This window comes from Balaenoptera ricei, chromosome 1 (genome assembly GCF_028023285.1).
Source record: "Balaenoptera ricei isolate mBalRic1 chromosome 1, mBalRic1.hap2, whole genome shotgun sequence".
NCBI classification, from domain to species: Eukaryota; Metazoa; Chordata; class Mammalia; order Artiodactyla; family Balaenopteridae; genus Balaenoptera; species Balaenoptera ricei.
Window position 1 is genome coordinate 20508725 of NC_082639.1, and position 18189 is coordinate 20526913.

The window sequence follows — 18189 nt, forward strand, 5'->3', positions numbered from 1 at the left end:
GCAACTATGGCGGATAACCAGAGGACCTGGTGGCAGCACTGGACCGACACCACCTATATCAAGCCTTTGAACCACATGGTAGGTGGTACCTGCCTGGCTGCACTGCCCAAGCTGGGCATCCTGGGGCGGGACGAGGCACTGGAGGACCATACTGGGTCCGGAGGGGCAGTGGCTGCACTGATGGGCCCTCTCCTCACCCTTGCAGAGGGCCGCTCACGAGCCCTACCTCCGGCCAGAGGAGCAAGTGCTCATCAACCGCCGAGATATCACTAGCAGTAAGGTAAGGCCGAGGCCGGGCCTGCAGCCTGTCGGGGGGCCTGCAGCAATCCTCACCCCCACAGTGACCCTTGTGCAGCTGTGTCTATGGGGCAACCGGCCCCCAGAATACCTCTGCCCCTTCTGCCTTCTAAATGTCCCAGCTGTGATCCCTGCAGTGACCCCCCCCCCCAGGGTATGTTAGTAACCACCCGGCTGTACACCTACAGGAGCCCCTATATAATGACAACCACTCGCCAGCAGAGACCCCAAAAGAGTCTCCCTTACAATGACCCCAACAAAGACCACCCAGCAGTGACCCGCTTTTGTGGCCATTTAGGTAGTGACCTCTACATTGAGGCCCCCGTTCCATGATCCCCTCTCAGGCAACTTCTTTCCCAAGAGTGGCCCCCAAGGGTCCCTATTCACTGAGAGCAAACTTCCAGGCAGAGGCCTCCTACGGTGACACCTGCCTGAAGGAAGGTCCCCTGCCCTCTCCCAGGATGCCTGGGACGTGCAGGAGTTCATCATTCGCATGTATGTCAAGGAACTGCTCCGACACCCGGCCTTCCAGCTGCTGCTGGCCGTGCTGCTGGTGGTCAACGCCATCACCATCGCTCTCCGCACCAACTCCGTTCTTGGCCAGGTGGGACTCCAGCCTGACCTCTGACCTCACTGATCTAACAGGGGCCTGGGCAAGTCACTTCCCTCTCTGGGTCTCAGGCTCCTCATCTGTTCATGATGGTTGGATTGGATGCTCTTCAAGGGCCTGTCAGTGCTGACTTTCCTAAGGATCAAGGAAGACTTTGTGGTGGGGGGGACCCAGCTTTGAGAAATGCATTGGATTTGCAGAGGAAGGACAAGAGAAAAATGGTGTGAGCAGAGGCAGGCAAATGGGTGCCTTGTGGGGAAGGGTATCCCATTTTAATCAACAGCCACTAAGTGAGAATCACTCTGTACCAGATACTGCACTCAGTGCCAGGTATGGACACAACAGACCCAGTTCTGTCTCAGATAGACACAGACATATCATTCCAAATGCCTGGGTGTCACAGAGTATGTGGAAGCTCAAAGGAGGCATTGACCCTAATCTGGGTGTCAGGGAAGGCTTCCTGGAGAAAGGGACATTTAAGCAGAGAGCAAAGAATGAATAGGAGTTGGCCAGGCAGAGAGAGGTGGAGAAGAGTGTTTTGGGCAGAACAGCATGGAAGTGAGTTCTGTGTGTCCAACTTGAAGTTTGCTATGGCTTGGGTCTTACCCTTGATGTTTTAATTTCTTACAAGGAGTCTACCACATACATGAATTGTGCTATTGAAAATCAATATTTTTAAAATGTCCAGTGTGGTGACTGATGAGTTCAGAGAGGTGGTCAGCAGCCAGATCACACAGGGTCTTTAAGTTTTGTTAAAGAGGATGTGTTTTATCCTATGTCATTGGAAAGCCAATGTTTATTTTATTTTATTTTACTTTACTTTTATTTTTTTAATTGAAGTATAGTTGATTTACAATGTTGAGTTAATTTCTGCTGTACAGCAAAGTGATTCAATTATACATATGTATATACATTCTTTTTTTATATTCTTTTCCATTGTGGTTTATCATAGGATATTGACTGTGGTTTATCATAGGATATTGTATAGTTCCCTGTGCTATACAGTAGGACTTGTTGTTTATCCAGGAAAGCCAGGGTTTAAAGTATGGCAACATGAGAGTGACTGGCATCTAGGTGGATGGCTGCTGAAGCTCAAGGAATGGATGAGGTTGCCTGGGAGAGAGTGTTGAGTGAGGAGAGGACCAAGACAGAGCTCTGAGGAGAGCCTCAAAGTAGAGGGCAGAAAATAGAGGAGGAGATGCCAAAGGATGCTGAGGAGGAGTGGCCAGAGGAGTGGGAGGAACCCCAGGAGAGCGCATTACCAAGGGAGCAGGCAGAGGGTCAGATGTGGCTAGGAGACAGGGCAAGGAAAGGACTCTGAAGCATCCCTTGTTTAGCTCTTGTGACCTTGAGCTGCCTCTGATGTAGTGGAGGCAGAAACCCAATTGCCAAGGTTTGCAGAATGCGTGGACTACAGGGCAGATCAAAACCTGTCAATGGCTCATGAAATGAGTTCAGAGTGTAGATAGCAGCATTTTGAAGTAGAATGAAATAAAATGAAAAAGAATGAAGTAGAAATTGTAGTGGGGGAGAGGGAGGGAGGGGAGGAGGGGAGAGGGAGAGAAGGCATTATGGTGTAAAACGTAAAATATATTTCTTTGAGTCCCAGTCAAAAATGCTAAAAACCCTGATATAGGATATGTGCCCATGAAGGTCAAATCCTAGAGACTTGTGAATGCCAGACTGGTTTTGAATCTCACCCTGCAGGCCATAGGGGGCCATGGAAGCTTTGTGGGTGGAGAAGGCAACTCTGATTTAGCCACAGATGTTCATGACTTGGAGAAGGCAGGGGGACTGTTTAGGAAGCTCTTTCAGTAAATAGTAAGGAGAGCCTATTGCCACCAGTGGCCAGTGGGGTAGAGCTGAAGGGAAAGATGAAGGGAAAGAAAGCCCTTCCTTGTTGTAGGCAGACGTCCCTGGCCCATGATGCCCTTTGGGAATTTGGAACAGGCTGGAAGCCCATAAACTTTAGCTCCCATCTGAGTTTCAGAAGCTCTGCCCAGAGAATTCCCTGGTGGTCCAGTGGTTAGGATTCCGTGCTTCCACTGCAGGGGGCCTGGGTTCAATCCCTGGTCGGGGAACTAAGATCCCGCATGCTGCGTGGTGTGGCCAAAAAAAAAAAAAAAAAGAAGAAGAAGAAACTCTGCCCAGGCTCGCATTGGCTGGTGGATGGGGTTGGTGGCAAGGTGTGGGGAGCAAGAGGCTCGAAGCACTGAGTCTGTGGGCCATGGAGGTGAGGAAAGGGAGGAGTCGAGGTGACTTTGGTAGCTGCCAGGGTGGAGTCGGGGGCTGGGAGCTGTTCATGTCCCAAACTATAGCAGAGTCACAGCTTAACAGGAGATTGCATGAACATGAGTTGGGTTTTAAACAGAATTCAAAGTCATGGATCCATCCATCAATCCATCCACCCAGGGAACATGTCTTGGACCCGTGAGTAGGGGGATACCCAGGAGTTTGGTCAGGCCTGGCTGGGGGGATTTGGGAGCTGGAGCAGCAGGAGTGGTTGGGACACTCAGAGAAGCAAGGATGGGGCTCGGTGTCCTCCATCTCAAGGGCCAGGTCTTTTCCTCCCAATCCTGGAGTCTCTTCTGCCTTTCTCCACCTCCCTTTTCCTACTCTAGAGGTTAAGAACAAGGGTTTGTAGTCAGACAACAGTCTTTATCATTAACTGTCTGACCTTGGGCACCTCTCTGAGGTTCCCATCAAGTGCAAGATGGAAATAAAACCTACTTCATAGGACGATGGTGATGGTAACATGAAATAATACATTTGTGGCCTTAGCATGGTGCCTGGCACATACATGGAAGGGGTGCTCTAAAGGGAGCTACAAAGATGCTGAGGATGAAGAGCAATAAGAATCTGGGCTTCCCCTCCCCTGCAGACATGCTCTCTCCCTGGTCTTGCCACCCCCCTACTCACCTCTCTGCCCTTCCTTTTCTCTATCTTCCATGTAGAAACACTATGAGTTGTTCTCTACCATAGATGACATTGTGCTGACTATCCTTATCTGTGAACTTCTCCTCGGCTGGTTAAATGGCTTCTGGATTTTCTGGAAGGTGAGATCCTGGGCCCTCCCTGCCATCACATCTATTCCTCCTTATGGACAACACCCCACCCCATCCCCATCCCCATCCCTGTGCACCTGGCCCTGCAAGGTGCACAGGGGGAGGGGGGTGTGTGCATGTGTGTGCACGCGTGCTCATGCAGAAGGAGAAACTAACTACTTCTGAGATGTCTGTGATGTGGCAGAAAGTAATTTGTACTAGAAGTGCAGCCTCCCTGGGTTCCAATTCCTGACCCAGCCTTCCCTAGTTCTGAGATCTTGGGAAAACCTTGATTTCCTTATCGGAGAAATACAGTTGAGAGTATCCACCTTAATTTACAGGGTTCAAGAGCAGGGGTCAGCAAAGATTTTCTGTAAAGGGTGTTGACCTGAAGAATAAAACAGTCAGTTATTTTACCAGCAAAAAAGGGTTTGTTTGGGAATAGCAGAGGAATCGCAAATCAGGACTAGCAAACTACAGCAAAAGCCATAGGCTAGTCCAACAAACAATGGAGAGGAACATTATTTTATAGAGAAAAAGGAGGAAGTTGGGAAGGGTTGTTTTGAACCAAAATCTACTGGAGAAAAGTGAGAGTTCAGGGTGATGATGGTCTGTCATTGGCTGAGTTGCTGGAATAGTCGATTTCTTGCAGGAGATGCAATGTTCATCTTTTCCTGTTGGGGCCTGTAATTGATAATTCTTTCCCCTTTGGGATTTTTCTGTTGCAGTCTGTAATTGACAATTCTTCCTGTAATTGACATCTAGTGATACTGTGTGAGAGCTCCCCCTTTTGGCCTCCCAATTCCATTGTAGTGAGGTTTCCCTTTATTAATTTTCACAAGGGCCAGATAAATATTTTAAGCTTTGTGGGCCATACAGTCTCTGTTGCAAACACTCACTTCTGCTGTGAGAGCACAAAAGCAGCCATAGACAGTGCATAGACAAATGAGCATGGCTATGTTCCAAATCAATTTTATTTGTGAATACTAAAATTTGAACTTTATGTAATTTTCACATGTCACAAAACATTATTCTTCTTTTGATTTTCCCCCTAACCATTTAAAAATATAAAAACCATTGTAAACCTGAGGGTCTTTAAAAAGAGGGGCTGCTGGTCAATTTGGCCCTTGGGCTATAGTTTGTCTACCCCTATTCTGGAGGGTATCAAAAAGCTGTCTGGGTGGGAACAGATCTTAACATTACATAAAATGAGACAAAGACTCAAATTCTTTGTTTGAACAGGACTTCTAGAGTCAAGGGATTTCTGGAGTCAAGGGATTTATCTTGCCTTTGGGCATGTGCAAGAAGAGGCTTTAGAAAAAAACACATCAGATTTTTATACCTTTCATAAAAAGGAATCATCATTTAAATACCATTACCAGGAAAACCAATTAGAATTACAAGCTTTCCAGGGGTTAGAGGTGTCACTTCATAGAACACAGAATGTAGAACCTAGAACAATATTTCTGAAGTCCAGATGTCTTAAAGACTGCTTTGTGAAAACAACACTTGGAAGGATGTTTATTAACAGAAAATAGAATAGGATGGTGCATATTTACATGTCTCCACACTGGAGAGGAGAATAGGTACCATGCTTTTTGTGAACATTTCAATGTACCACTTTTTCAGAACTAGCTCTAGGTTACAGGCAGACATCTGTTGCATAAGAGAGAATATTTATTCCTTCCTGTAGACCTGAGATTTCTTTTGTTACCGGCCAGGGTTCTTGGCCTCCTTAATTAATAGAAACTGATCAGAGGCCAGACAAGAAATTCAGGCAAGGCTTTATCGGGGCCCCTGCTGCAGCAGGGAGGAGAGAGAACAAGTAACAAGTTCCCTTGCTCACTCACTTCAGGGGGGGGATGAGCTTGTGGCTTGGGTGGTCTGCCCACCCCTTTGGTGATGTTGTGTACAGGGGGCATGCACAGTACCCTGCTTTTGCTCCCAACCCCCTGCCTTTGCTCCTTGCTCTTCAGAAGTGGCATTTGGGCCTTTTGTATCTTTTTGTCCATAATTTGCCCCAGCTGCTCATGCGAGCGGTTATTTTCAGTCCCTTATAGTTTCTTTGTATTTTGTTGCTGGAGGAGAGGTGTATCAGGTGCAAGCACTGCAGCCAAGGGTCCCAGGTCCCAGCCTGTCTCACTTTTAGCAGCAGTTAGGAAGGCCTGCACTTTCAAGGGGCCTGCACTTTCAAGGGTCCTGCACTTTCAAAGCTAAGCTCCAGTGTTTCATTAGCACAAGAGAACTGGAGCAAGCCTGAGAATCTTCTGTTCTTCCAAGCCACTCTGCTTGTCCTCTCAAGGACAAGATTTCTCAACCTCGGCACTGTTAACATGTTGCCTGGATAATTCTTTGTTGTCGGGGGACTGTCCTGTGCATTGTAGAATGTTTAGCAGCATTCCTGGTCTCTACCCATTAGATGCTATTAGCACCTTCCTACCTGTGACAATCAAGGCTGTCCCCAGACATTGCCAGATGTCCTCTGGAAGGCAAACACCCTCCAGAACTAATCGCTGAGAACTAATGTCCCAAACCCTAACCTTCATCTGGGGCCAGCCTCCCAGGGCCAAAAGCCAGGGCTTGTTAGAGGCCCTCTGCTGTCTCCTTCCCTACCCCCAACCCCTCCCCTGGTCCCAGCATACAAGGACTGCTCCCTGTTGAATGGGTAGATGGAAAGGGAGAATGCAGGGGAGGGAGGAAAGTCTGCAAGTTAATATCTCAAATATTACCCAGGCACGTGGGGATCCCCAAAGCTTTGCCCCCAGTGCCCCCTTTTCTATGGCCCTCGTGTGGCTCCTCCCTCTTCTTCTTACCTCCATAGCCTATTAATTACGATTTCACCACCTAAATATTTCTCAGATTTCTTGCTGCCTCTGCATCTCTGCTATCCCTGTTCTAGCTCCTACTTTGTCTTCTCTCACCAGGATGTTGCTATGGCTTCCTGTGTACCCCACCTGCCATCAAAGTAATTTTCCGAAGGCCCAAGACAAAGTACCCTTAAACTCCTCCAGTGGCTCCCTATTGTTTATAGGATCAGGTCTAAATGCCTCACTGTGATTAAGGCCTTCCATGATGTGGCTCTTGCTTGCTTTTGCAGCCTCATCACTCCTGGCCTTACCCTTGGGTATTCCAGCTACATCAGGCTGCTTGTAGTGGCATTCCCCAATACACACTTTCAAGTGCATGCATGCACACACACATACACACACACACACACACACACACACACACACACACTGCTGTTTCTCACCTCATGCCCATGCTGACCCCTAGTCTATAAAATCTCTTTGCCACTTACTCACTTGCTTTCCTCCTACTTACAGCTTAAGACTCATGCAGATGTCTTCTCTTCCAGGAAGTCTTCCTGTCTCTCCCAGGCTAGGTTAGTTGTTGCTCTGTCTCCCTAATGCTTTGTACTCACCTCTTACCTGGAGTTAAAATTTACTGTCTATCTACCTCCCTCAAAACAGTCTGTGAGCCGAGCAGGGCAGAAATCCTATATCTTCAGGATCTGATTTGAGGTGTGGCATATAGTAGGAGCTTAATACTGAATGGATAGAGGGATGGATCTGTAGACAGGCAGACTTGTGTCTCCCTGTGTATGTTTAGGCACCGACACTTTGAATGTGAAACACCAGGAGGGCTTGTGTTTATTGGACTGCCTAATAAATTTAAGAACTTTTTCTCCATTAAAAATCATTTTCTTTTTGAATATTTAATGCAGCTACATATTGGTCAAAACTGTATTGAGAGACTGTCATATAGAATGAAGTAAGTCAGAAAGAGAAAAACAAATATCATATATTAACACATATATGTGGAATCTAGAAAAATGGTATAAATGAACTTATTTGCAAAGCAGAAATAGAGACACAGACGTAGAGAACAAACGAATGGATACCAAGGGAGGAAGGGGGGGTGGGATGGACTGGGAGATTGGGATTGACATGTATACACTACTGTGTATAAAACAGATAACTAATGATAACAGGCTGTATGGCACAGGGAACTCTACTCGGTGCTCTGTGGTGACTTAAATGGGAAGGAAATCCAAGGAAGAGGGGATATATGTGTACATGTGGCTGATTCACTTTGCTGTACAGCAGAAACCAACACAATACTGTAAAGCGACTATACTACAATTAAAAAAAAAAAGACTATTGAAAGGCACACACAGAATTCTTGTTCCCACTCCTGATCCTTCATCCCTTCCCCTCATCCCCACCCTCTTCAGATAATCTTCGTTATTTATAATCTCTTGTTTATCCTCCTAGTGTTATTTTGCAATCATAAGCAAATATGTACATATTTTTAGTCTTCCCTTTCCTAACAGTAGCATACTGTAAACACTGTTCTGCACTTTCCTTTTTGTCACTTAATGGATCTTTCTATATCAGTACATGGAGACCTTTCTCATTATCCTGTACTCCACTGAATGAATGTGCAATAGTTTATTCAACCAGTGTCCCAATTGCTGAACACTGGTTATTTTCAGCCTTCTACGAATGTCATTTTGTACTTGTACTAGAGTTTGTGTGGGTCGGATTTCGAGAAGTGGGATCACTGGTCAAAGGTAAATGCGGATTGTTTATTAGAGCAAATTCTCCTCTGTAGTGGTTGTGCTCGAATTTGTCATACACATGAACTTCCTTCCTCCATCCCCATTCTAAAAGCATTTGTGCCATATTGGACAAAGGGCTTGCAAAATGTGCCTTTCTTCTACAGTGAGAGTTAGTTCACCTCTGACCTGGCTATTGAAGCACTGTTCCTTAATGTTTTAATCAGTATTTATTTTCATTTTATTATTAATTGTAGTGTGTGTCACACAAAGCTGGAGCATCCAAACACTCTCAGGTCACCTAACTGCAGGGCAAGGCCATTGTCAGCAGCGCACTAGCCAAGGTGGGCGCTCAGCTTAGGAACTGGCTGTGTATATGTGAGAGACTCCACTGCGTGCTTCAGACACTGCGCTTGGCTATTGACATGTGTATGAGACAGCGAGCGCATGTATGTTTTGTGGCATGTTTGGGGCGACAGCAGGATGAGTAACAGCAGTGGATGGCAGATGACTGGCCCTGCTTCGAGAGGACCATTGAGTCCCCCATCCTTGGGGTGTAGGGAGGGCAGACCCAGGATGAACCCATGGGCTGGGCCTGACAGACCCTGCTGGGGCTGGCCCACCCCCCAGGACGGCTGGAACATCCTCAACTTCCTTATCATCTTTATCTTGCTCCTGGGGTTCTTCGTTAATGAACTCAGTGCCATCTCTATCACCTACACCCTCAGGTAAGCTGGGAACTCTGAGAAAAGAAGGGACCTGTCTGGACCCTGGGAAAGAGAGGAAGGGGTTGTTACCAGGTGGAGATCAGCTCTGCCTTTCTGGGCAGGTGGGGGGACGGTGAGGAGGAGGGGTCTGGGAAGGGCCGAGGGGCACCCCTGAGAGGCTCTGCCACAGGGCACTTCGTCTGGTGCACGTGTGCATGGCAGTGGAGCCCCTGGCCCGGATCATCCGTGTCATCCTGCAGTCAGTGCCCGACATGGCCAACATCGTGGCCCTCATCCTCTTCTTCATGCTGGTCAGTGCCCTCCCCTGCCTCCGGCTACTCCCCTTCCCTGAACAGGCCCCTAGGTCCCTGGGGATACAGGGTGTCTGGAGAAGAGGAGAGGCTATGGGCCTGAAGCCCTGTGACTCCCTTGGCAGCTCATTTGCATGTCCTGTCCCCAAGGCCCTCGGGTGAAGTCCCGGGCGGGTCTCTGGTCTCTTTGGCAGGTGTTCTCAGTATTTGGGGTCACTCTCTTTGGTGCGTTCGTGCCCATGCATTTCCAGAACATGCAGGTTGCCCTGTATACCCTCTTCATCTGCATCACCCAGGATGGCTGGGTGGACATCTACGGTGACTTTCAGTGAGTGCCCATGGGGCTTCCGGGTGGGGGGGGCGCCCAGTCCAGGCAAGCTAGGCAGGGGGAGGGGCTGGGCTCCCAGGGGCAAAAAACTGACTGGGGAGGGAGACGGGCTCTTGGGTGGGAGTGCGGCTCCAGGGCTTGGGATGAGGATGGCACAGCAGGAGGGGGATGCCTGGGGCTTTAAACTGGAGAAAAGCAGACTCCCTGGAGCTGAGGCCTCTGGGTTTGCAGTCTACTTGAAGTGATATCCCAATGAAACTCCACCCATTCAAGGTCCCACTGCAGGCTATTCATGGAGATTTCTCCCATTATGCTCAGCAGCTGGGCAACTAGGCCTTGGGCAAGGGAGCAGGTCTGTGGTTGCACCTAGGGTTCCAAGGCAGCCTCCCAGCCCACACTGGAGCCCACCAAACTGCCTGGACTCCTGAGAGCTTAGGGTCTCATTTATTCATTCTGAGACCCACTGCCCAAAGTCATTATTGGCCACAGATGGCTCCCTGGGTTCTGTTCTTTACCTCTTTCCCATTAAGCCTAAACCCTATTTGTTTCCAGTCCACTCCAGCGAGTGGGTCCCCCTGACTGATTTTCTTTTTATCTCCTTCGTGTGAGAGTAGAAGCCCAGTTGGTAAAGGGGCTTCTGCACTCATTACCCATTATGATGCAGGCAGTGGAAAAATCATGGAGTGTGCAATAAAGGTGGCCTGGGGTTTTGAGTCTGCTCCACTGCACTAGCCGTGCAGCCATCTGAGCCTCAGTTTCCTCATCTGTCAACTGGGGATTATAATACATTATTAACCGTGTCATGGATTGCTGTGAGAATTAGTAGAGTCTGGCACTGTGTACACACACATGCACACACATGCATAGCAAGAGAGAGAAAACTATTATTTGGGAAAATATTTTATGGGAGATTTACAATAGGTATTAACAGTGGGTGGGATTTTTTTCCTGTATATTTTCCTTCTGATCTTTCTATAATGAGCTTGAATTACTTTTTATAGTAAGAACGACATGACTAAAGAATATAGCCAATAGATTAAACTCGATAATGCTGACGTACAAATCCCCACCTTGCAGGGCTGGCTTGAGGACCGCCCACTGTCTGGCAGTACAGCTGGTGCTCAGTAAAAAGCAGCTGCGGGTACAATTAGGAGTAAGGCATTAGATCTCCACAACAGCAGTGAGGCAGCAGAAGTCCCAGTGGGCCTTGAGATAATTTCCCCATCTCATAGATGAGGAAACTGAGGCCCAAAGGGCCAGGGAGGTGATAGGGCCCCTGACTGCCATCTCCAGGATGGAGACAAGGGAGTACGCAGTGGAGATTGGGGGCGCCATCTACTTTGCCATCTTCATCACCGTCGGTGCCTTCATTGGCATCAACCTGTTGGTCGTCGTGGTGACCACCAATCTGGAGCAAATGATGAAGGCAGGCGAACAGGGGCAACAGCGTCAAATAGCCTTCAGTGAGGTGAGTGAGATGGGGAGGGCAGGGGGGGAGGGGCAGAGTGTATTTGAGTGCTGAATTGAGCATGTGTGTTTGTGTGCGCGCGCACACTCGGGGGCCTGAAGAAAGCCAAGCCTGAGACGTGGAGGCAGCATTGTCCACCGCCAGCTCACCAACGGGGGCTTCTGTGGGGTGTGGGGTTCCTAGGTGTCTCGTTCTATGGCAACTAAAACCTAAGCAGCTGAGTGACCTTAGGGCGTTTAACCAATCTAAGCCTCAATTTCTTCTCCTGTAAAATGGAAATAATAATAGTACTTCATAGGGCTATTATGATAATTTCATGGGTAAACGAACAGTACTTGGCACATACTAAGAACTCAATAAAGATTAGCTATAGTGTTATTCATTCAGGGGTAGAGCTTCCGAAAGGCTGGGGAGTGTAGTGTGGAGTATTGCCTAAAGTGTTGAGGGCTGTGGGCTGTGACTTGAGAGTAGATAGGGTTTCAGAAGTTTGCTGGGTAGGATTTATCAGGAGTGAAATGGTGGGGGAAGCACTAAGTTTTGAAAAGGGGTGAGAATTTCCAAAAAGGTGAGGGATGGGCTCGTGCGTTTCAAGTGGAGCTCCCACAGCGAACGAGAGAGCCTAAGATTGGTTAGAGCTGAAACGAGGGGCATTAGAACCCCGGTGTCCTGAGACTCATCTTCCCTGAAGCCAAGCAGGAAGGGGCAAGGGGAGGGGGTGCCGGCTGAGCCGCCCTTCCCTCTCCATTTCCCCCTCCCCAGACAGGCAACGAGGAGGGAAATGGGAATAACGAGCTGCCGCTGGTGCACTGCGTGGTCGCCCGTTTGGAGACATCTGGCGTCCCCCAGGAGCCGTTTATGGGGGGCCTCCCGACGAACCTCTCAGAAGACACATTCGACAACTTTTGCTTGGTGCTCGAGGCAATACAGGAGAACCTGATGCAGTACAAGGAGATCCGAGATGAGCTCAACACGTAGGGCGGGTACTGGGGGTACCCTCGAGTCTCGTGAGTCAGGGCTGAGTGGAGCCTCAGATTCTTCTGGCCTCACGCCCTCACCGTTTTATAATGCGGACCCTGGGGCCCAGAGAGGTTAAGTGAATTGCCCAGGTTTCGCCAGCCTGTCGGTGAGGGAACTGGAATCCAGACCTCCCGGTTCCTCGCATCTCACAAGAGCCTCGAGCCTCGGCCTCTCTCAGAGTAAAGGGGGAGGGCGAAGGGGGCTGGACACCAGGGAAGAGATGGGAGGGCAGCCTTCCAACCCTCACCCTCGGAACGCGCCACCCCTCCGCCCTCAGGATAGTGGACGAAGTACGCTCCATCCGCTTCAACCAGGAGCAGGAGGAGGAGCTGATGCAGAGGCACTTGTCGTGGAGCCTGTCGAGGGCGAGCGGGTCCTCCATAGACATCCGTGAGATGACTTGTCAGCAAGACTTGATCACTGCGCTCGTCAACAGGGAAAAGGTGAAGCTTCCCTCTCCTACCCAATCGGTACTCACCTCGCCACCCCACCCAGCTCAGCCTCAACCCCATTAGTCAAGGTCTCTGTCTGTTCCAAGATCTGGTCCGCCCCCTAGACTCCCAAGCACCCCAGCAGTCACCGCCAATCTGGTCAGGCTCCAACTTTTCCTTCTCCGGGAGGCCCCGCCCCTCCCATAGGGCTCCACCCACGGAGCCATCTCGGTCTTCAACGCTGTCAAACCTACCCTTTCTTAGTGAGACTTGAGCGGTTCAGTTCCTGCTTAGTGGCAGATACTCAGGCCCACTGGGGGCATAGGACCCCCAGGTCCTGTCTAGGGTGCATAAGAGGAGCAGCCTCCTGAGGGAGGAAGATTCTATGGAGAAAAAGTCACAGTCCCACAGTATTTAGTTTCTTTCTGCTTCCCACACCATCAGACTGGGAGCCTTGTGAATGTCCATGGCCTGAGCTCCCACGGTCGGAGAGCAGACTCGGCAGGCTAGAGTTAGACGTGAAGGACTTCCTGCCAGGCCTGGATGAACAGCTGTTGAGCTGAAGGAGGGGAGTAAGGGGGTGTCTGCCATGTCAGGGTGGGGGCATTGACAAGAAGACCTCTTGGTTTGCAGGTTCAGGAATCCAACACAAATGTACTCCTTAACAAACACAAGTCCAGCCGCTGAGAGGGCAGGACGGGAGCCAACGGGCATGAGCACACACACCCAGCCACTGCATCTTCTGCATCACTAGCATGACTTGGCACATCCTGGCCTGAACCCATCCTCTCCCTTACACCCGGGCAGATGCCTGGGGATGGAAGGGGGTGGCATCTCTAGGGCTTGTGCCTGTGAGCCCCAGGTCCAGAGGAACCGGGATGGAGAAGGATGCTGGATGAGAGTGGGAGCCCTACCACAAGGATGAGCACAGAAGGGGGTGCTGGCCAAGGCAGCCAGGATTTGCCCTAAGGATGGGCATCCCTGGTATCCTGCTAGACCAGAACAAGATGTAGTCCAAGTGGGCCCAAGCACCAAGAGAAGAAAGGTGAGGCCAGTGGGGCCAGGTATCTGTATCAACAATAAACTTTTGTGTTGGGATCAATGTGTCTGACTGGTGGATCTCCAAACCCTTGGGGCAGCCTTGCCCCTCAAAAGCCTGTTTGTCCAATGGGAGAGTCACTGACTGTCCTCCAGAGCTTCCAGTCTAAAGGGAGAGAAAATCCACACCCTGAAAATTTTTGACTTAATGGTAGAGATATAATCCCTGCCCTTAGGGTCCTAAATTCTGGGGGTGAAAATCTGGTCCTCACAGTTCCTCACAGTTGGGAGTGCCTCTCTTATGAAGGAGACAGCCTACCCTCTCCCTGTGTCTGAAGGTGTAGGAGACTGGTGCTCATTCTGGGGAGTTCTAGTCTGATGGGGTCACCATCGACCAAGTCATGCAGGTACAGGAAGCTCTGTCCTGGATCAATGGAGAATGGCTGGGTGAAGTGTGGGTCCTGGCAGGCTCTCTGGGGGAGAAGAGCACTGAAGCTTCCTGGAAGGCATCAGGAGGAATTTGAGGGTCAGGTGAATGACGTCCGGTGGAGAACTTGGGACCTGTGAGACCTCTTTGGGAGCTCCATACCAAAGACCATCGAGAGCCACAGCAGGTTCCTGAGCTAGGCAATGCAGAGTCTGAGAAAGCTGTGGCAGTCGCGGGCACTATGAAGAGCTGCCTTGGTGGATTCCCATCCTTGGGCAAATCACTGGGCCTCATTTTCCCCATCTGTGCAATCGGGAGAGGCTAAGATTGAGCACCAGCTCTAAAATCAAATGGCCAGCACTCAGCCCCAGAGTTGGGAGACTGATGAGATCAGCTGTATGGCTGAGACTCAGGTTCCCTGATGTTGTGTGAGGGGAAGGCTGGAAGAGATGTTGTGTGAGAGTTCTGCCCAGCTGTTCAGCAAAGACTGACAACTAGGGGCCTTGGGGATATTCACCAGTTGGAATGGGAATCCCCAGAAGCCCACTGATTGCAGGTGATGGGAAACTCCACCCTTCATCCCCTCCCACTGGCATTGCTTCCAGCCCTGAAAAGCCCCCTGGGGCCTGCTGGGAAGGAGTCTGGACAACTGGGGCAGGGGTGGTGCACTCAGCAGGCAGGTGAGAGGTGGCACCCCAGCAGTGCTTCACTGTCTTGGAGTGCTATCTGTTCCCCTGTTTGGGCCAAGACTCCAGGACCATCAACCAGCAGAACGATGGGCAGCCAGTGGCTTTTGCTGCTGCTTCTGCTATTTATTGGGAATGGAGCCCTCAATCTGCCTGGTGAGTAGCCACATACACCCTTTCCATCCATCCTTCTCTGGGGGCTCTCACAGCCTTTTTCTGGCTCACCAGGGAGGGGAAGAAGGTGGTGGAAGATCAGGTAGTGTCCCCAGGAAGATCTCATGTGAGCACAGCCATCCCCCAACCCACCCCTAAATTGTCTGAAAGGCTTGGGGCACCAATGAGCTTGGGGGAAGGAACATGATGGGATGACCTCCAAAGAGCTTCTGGCTTTGCCCATCCATCCTCATCCAGGATGCTATATTGGTCTGTCTATTCCCTCCATTCTGTCTGTCAACTCAGCTGTCTCCCCTTTTCTGTCTGTCCTTTCCCTCTGGGCTGGGCCAATAGATTGGGGTTTCAGTAGGCTAGTTCCCTCTCAATCTGGCCCAGAACTGAGGGCCCAGGGGCTTGGACCCCTGCCCGACTCCAGCAAAGATCAGCCGCCACCCCCAATGCCTCACTGAGCCCGACGGAGGAGGGCAGCCCTGGATCCTGAGCTCCTAGGGCAATATCGGGGAAGATATTGGGAGGTGGCAGGAAATTACATGTTTAAGCAATCCCATGAGTCATGACTTTTTCCAAGGCCAGGAGTATCCTTGGCAGAACACCCAGGAAGCAGATACCAGTTTTGGTGAGAGGCACAGAAGGGGATAATTATTATCAATAGCAGTTTCTACTTATTGAGCACCTACTGTATGCTAAGCACTGTGCTAAGTGCTTCACATGCATTATCTCATTTAATCCTCATGACCGCCAGTGAGGTAGGTATTGTTATTACTGCTGTTTTACATTTGAGGAAACCGAGACTCAGAGACATAAAGTGATCTGTCCCCTCATCAGAGCTGGGAGTATGTCCCAGGTCTGACTTTAGAGTTCAGGCCACATTCCATTGCTTCTCAAAGGAGCTGCTGTCGTCAGGAAACTTCAATATCATATAAATGTCAATTCTTACCAAACCTTTAATTGAGACACACTTCCAATCAAAATCCTAACAGGGTTTTTTGTAGAAGTTGATATGCAATTCTAATACACATAAGGGAGAACAAAAGGCCAGCAATAGCCAAGATAACTTTGAAGAGCAAGATGGGAGACTCAATCTACCAGATACTAAGACTTACATTAAAGTAAGAGAATGTGGTGTTGTTGCAACAATAGACAAGCAAACCAATGGAATGAAAGAGCAGGGAAATCAGTCTGGATGTGTAATAACAGGTAGCATGACAAATCGATCAGTGGGAAAAGGATGGACTTTTCCATAAGGGGGCAGGGACAACCGGTTAACCACATGGAAAAAACATAAAATCAGATCCAGTGGAAACATCTCTTCCTGCAAATAAATACTCGAGACTCCCGTAGCAAGACATCTGTTCATTTCAGCCTGGAATTTTGTTGCAAACGTACCCACGGATCACTAGAGTTTAGAGGACTCTTGCGATATTAAGCCCAAGTCCCTCACTGTGCTGAGGGGGATGTAGAAGCGCTGAGAGTGGTGGGGGTCTTCCCCAAGACTACACAGCAAGTCAGTAATAGAGGCGGGTCTAGAGCCTAGATGCCCCACTCTTTCCGTGCATCCTGGCCAGCACTCCTGCCCTATTGTGACCCCTTAGCTCTATTCAGGGCTAGAAGAAAGTGGGAGGTGGAAGGAGCAGATGCCAGATGGGGGCGGGGGCGGGGAGAAGGGTCAGTGCCTCTTTGGAGCTAGGTTGTGGGAAGGACAAGCCTATCACCTCCAGTTTTCTGAATTAGTCCTTTGACAAAGACCAAGGTTGCAAATGACAGGGCATCAGGTGATGCTCCTATTTCTGCCCATTGCCCAGAGGAAAGAGGAAGGTTTCCAAGGGATCCAGCTCAGTGTAGCTGATTTGGGCCTTTTTCTCTAGAGAGAGTGGCTGGCCCGGACGTGAGAATGAAGCAATGTCTTTGTGAGGCAGTGCAGCGTGGTAGGGAAGACATTGGGCTCTGGGATCTGATGGATCTGATTTCAAATCCAGTGCCACCACTTCCTGGCTGTGTGACCTTGAATAGATGCCTTCACCTGTCTGAGCCTCAGTTTCTTCATCTGATAAATAGAAATAATTGTCCGTACTTCAGGGTGGATGTGAGGATTCAGTGCACCAACGCTTGCACATTGGAACAGCACCTTACTCAGACAAGGTGAAAAACCAAAGGTTGTCAAAATTATCTTTGGCTGCTATTGCACTAAATGAAGCACTTGGCTTTTGATTAGGGGTCACGCTGTAAAAAAAAAAAAATTGTGTATCTTTAAATATTATAATCATATTCAATGCAGTAGGAAACTCACATCAAAAAAGGCATCAAGAAATCAAAGATCAAGTGTGATAATAGATTTCCATCTTTTTCTGACTCTGTCTCTGTAATAGTTCTTGAGTGGAATGAGACATAGTTGCCAGAATTAGTTAAATTTGCTCTCCCTGGCATGCATCAGCTGAGATCTATTAGCACAGAGCTGGCACATAAATGAATGCGTGCCAGTAATAATGTAGTTGGTGTTTTGTTTTTTGTTTTTGTTTTTGGCTGCGTTGGGTCTTCGTTGCTGTGCGCAGGCTCTCTCTAGTTGCAGCAAATGGGGGCTACTCTTCATTGCGGTGCATGGGCTTCTCATTGCAGTGGCTTCTCTTGTGGAGCATGGGCTCTAGGTGTGCAGGCTTCAGCAGTTGTGGCACACGGGTTCAGTAGTTGTGGCTCGCAGGCTCTAGAGCACAGGCTCAGTAGTTGTGGCTCACGGGCTTAGTTGCTACGCGTCATGTGGGATCTTTCTGGACCAGGGCTCAAACCCGTGTCCCCTAGCATTGGCAGGTGGATTCTTAACCACTGCGCCACCAGGGAAGTCCCATGTAGTTGGTGTTGATATCATTTTTATTGAATCTTCCAATAAGGATATTTGATAAAGTGAGAACATCTGAGAAGAACTCTGGATTGGTGGAGGGAACAGGTATATAGGTTTCTTTTTGTTTGTTTGTTCGTTTACAGGCATTATGACAACCTGGGGGTCAGCTACAACATCTTCCACAAAAGACTCTGGAAATGTGGGAACTATAGAGTGTTCCTCCACAATTTCATCTCCATCCAACAATGGGAGAGACAATG

General features: G+C 49.3%; 1 protein-coding gene across 1 annotated transcript; it reads left to right on the forward strand.

The window, feature by feature from the left end:
* Positions 1-6: 6 nt before the first annotated feature.
* On the forward strand, positions 7-13503 carry CATSPER4 (cation channel sperm associated 4). The gene is made up of 11 exons (XM_059895868.1): positions 7-78; positions 206-280; positions 758-901; positions 3862-3963; positions 9140-9237; positions 9407-9527; positions 9722-9855; positions 11149-11323; positions 12083-12294; positions 12618-12783; positions 13405-13503. The coding sequence occupies exons 1-11, from the start codon at positions 7-9 to the stop codon at positions 13456-13458; spliced, it is 1353 nt and encodes a 450-aa protein (XP_059751851.1). The 3' UTR covers positions 13459-13503.
* The last annotated feature ends 4686 nt before the right edge of the window (positions 13504-18189 follow it).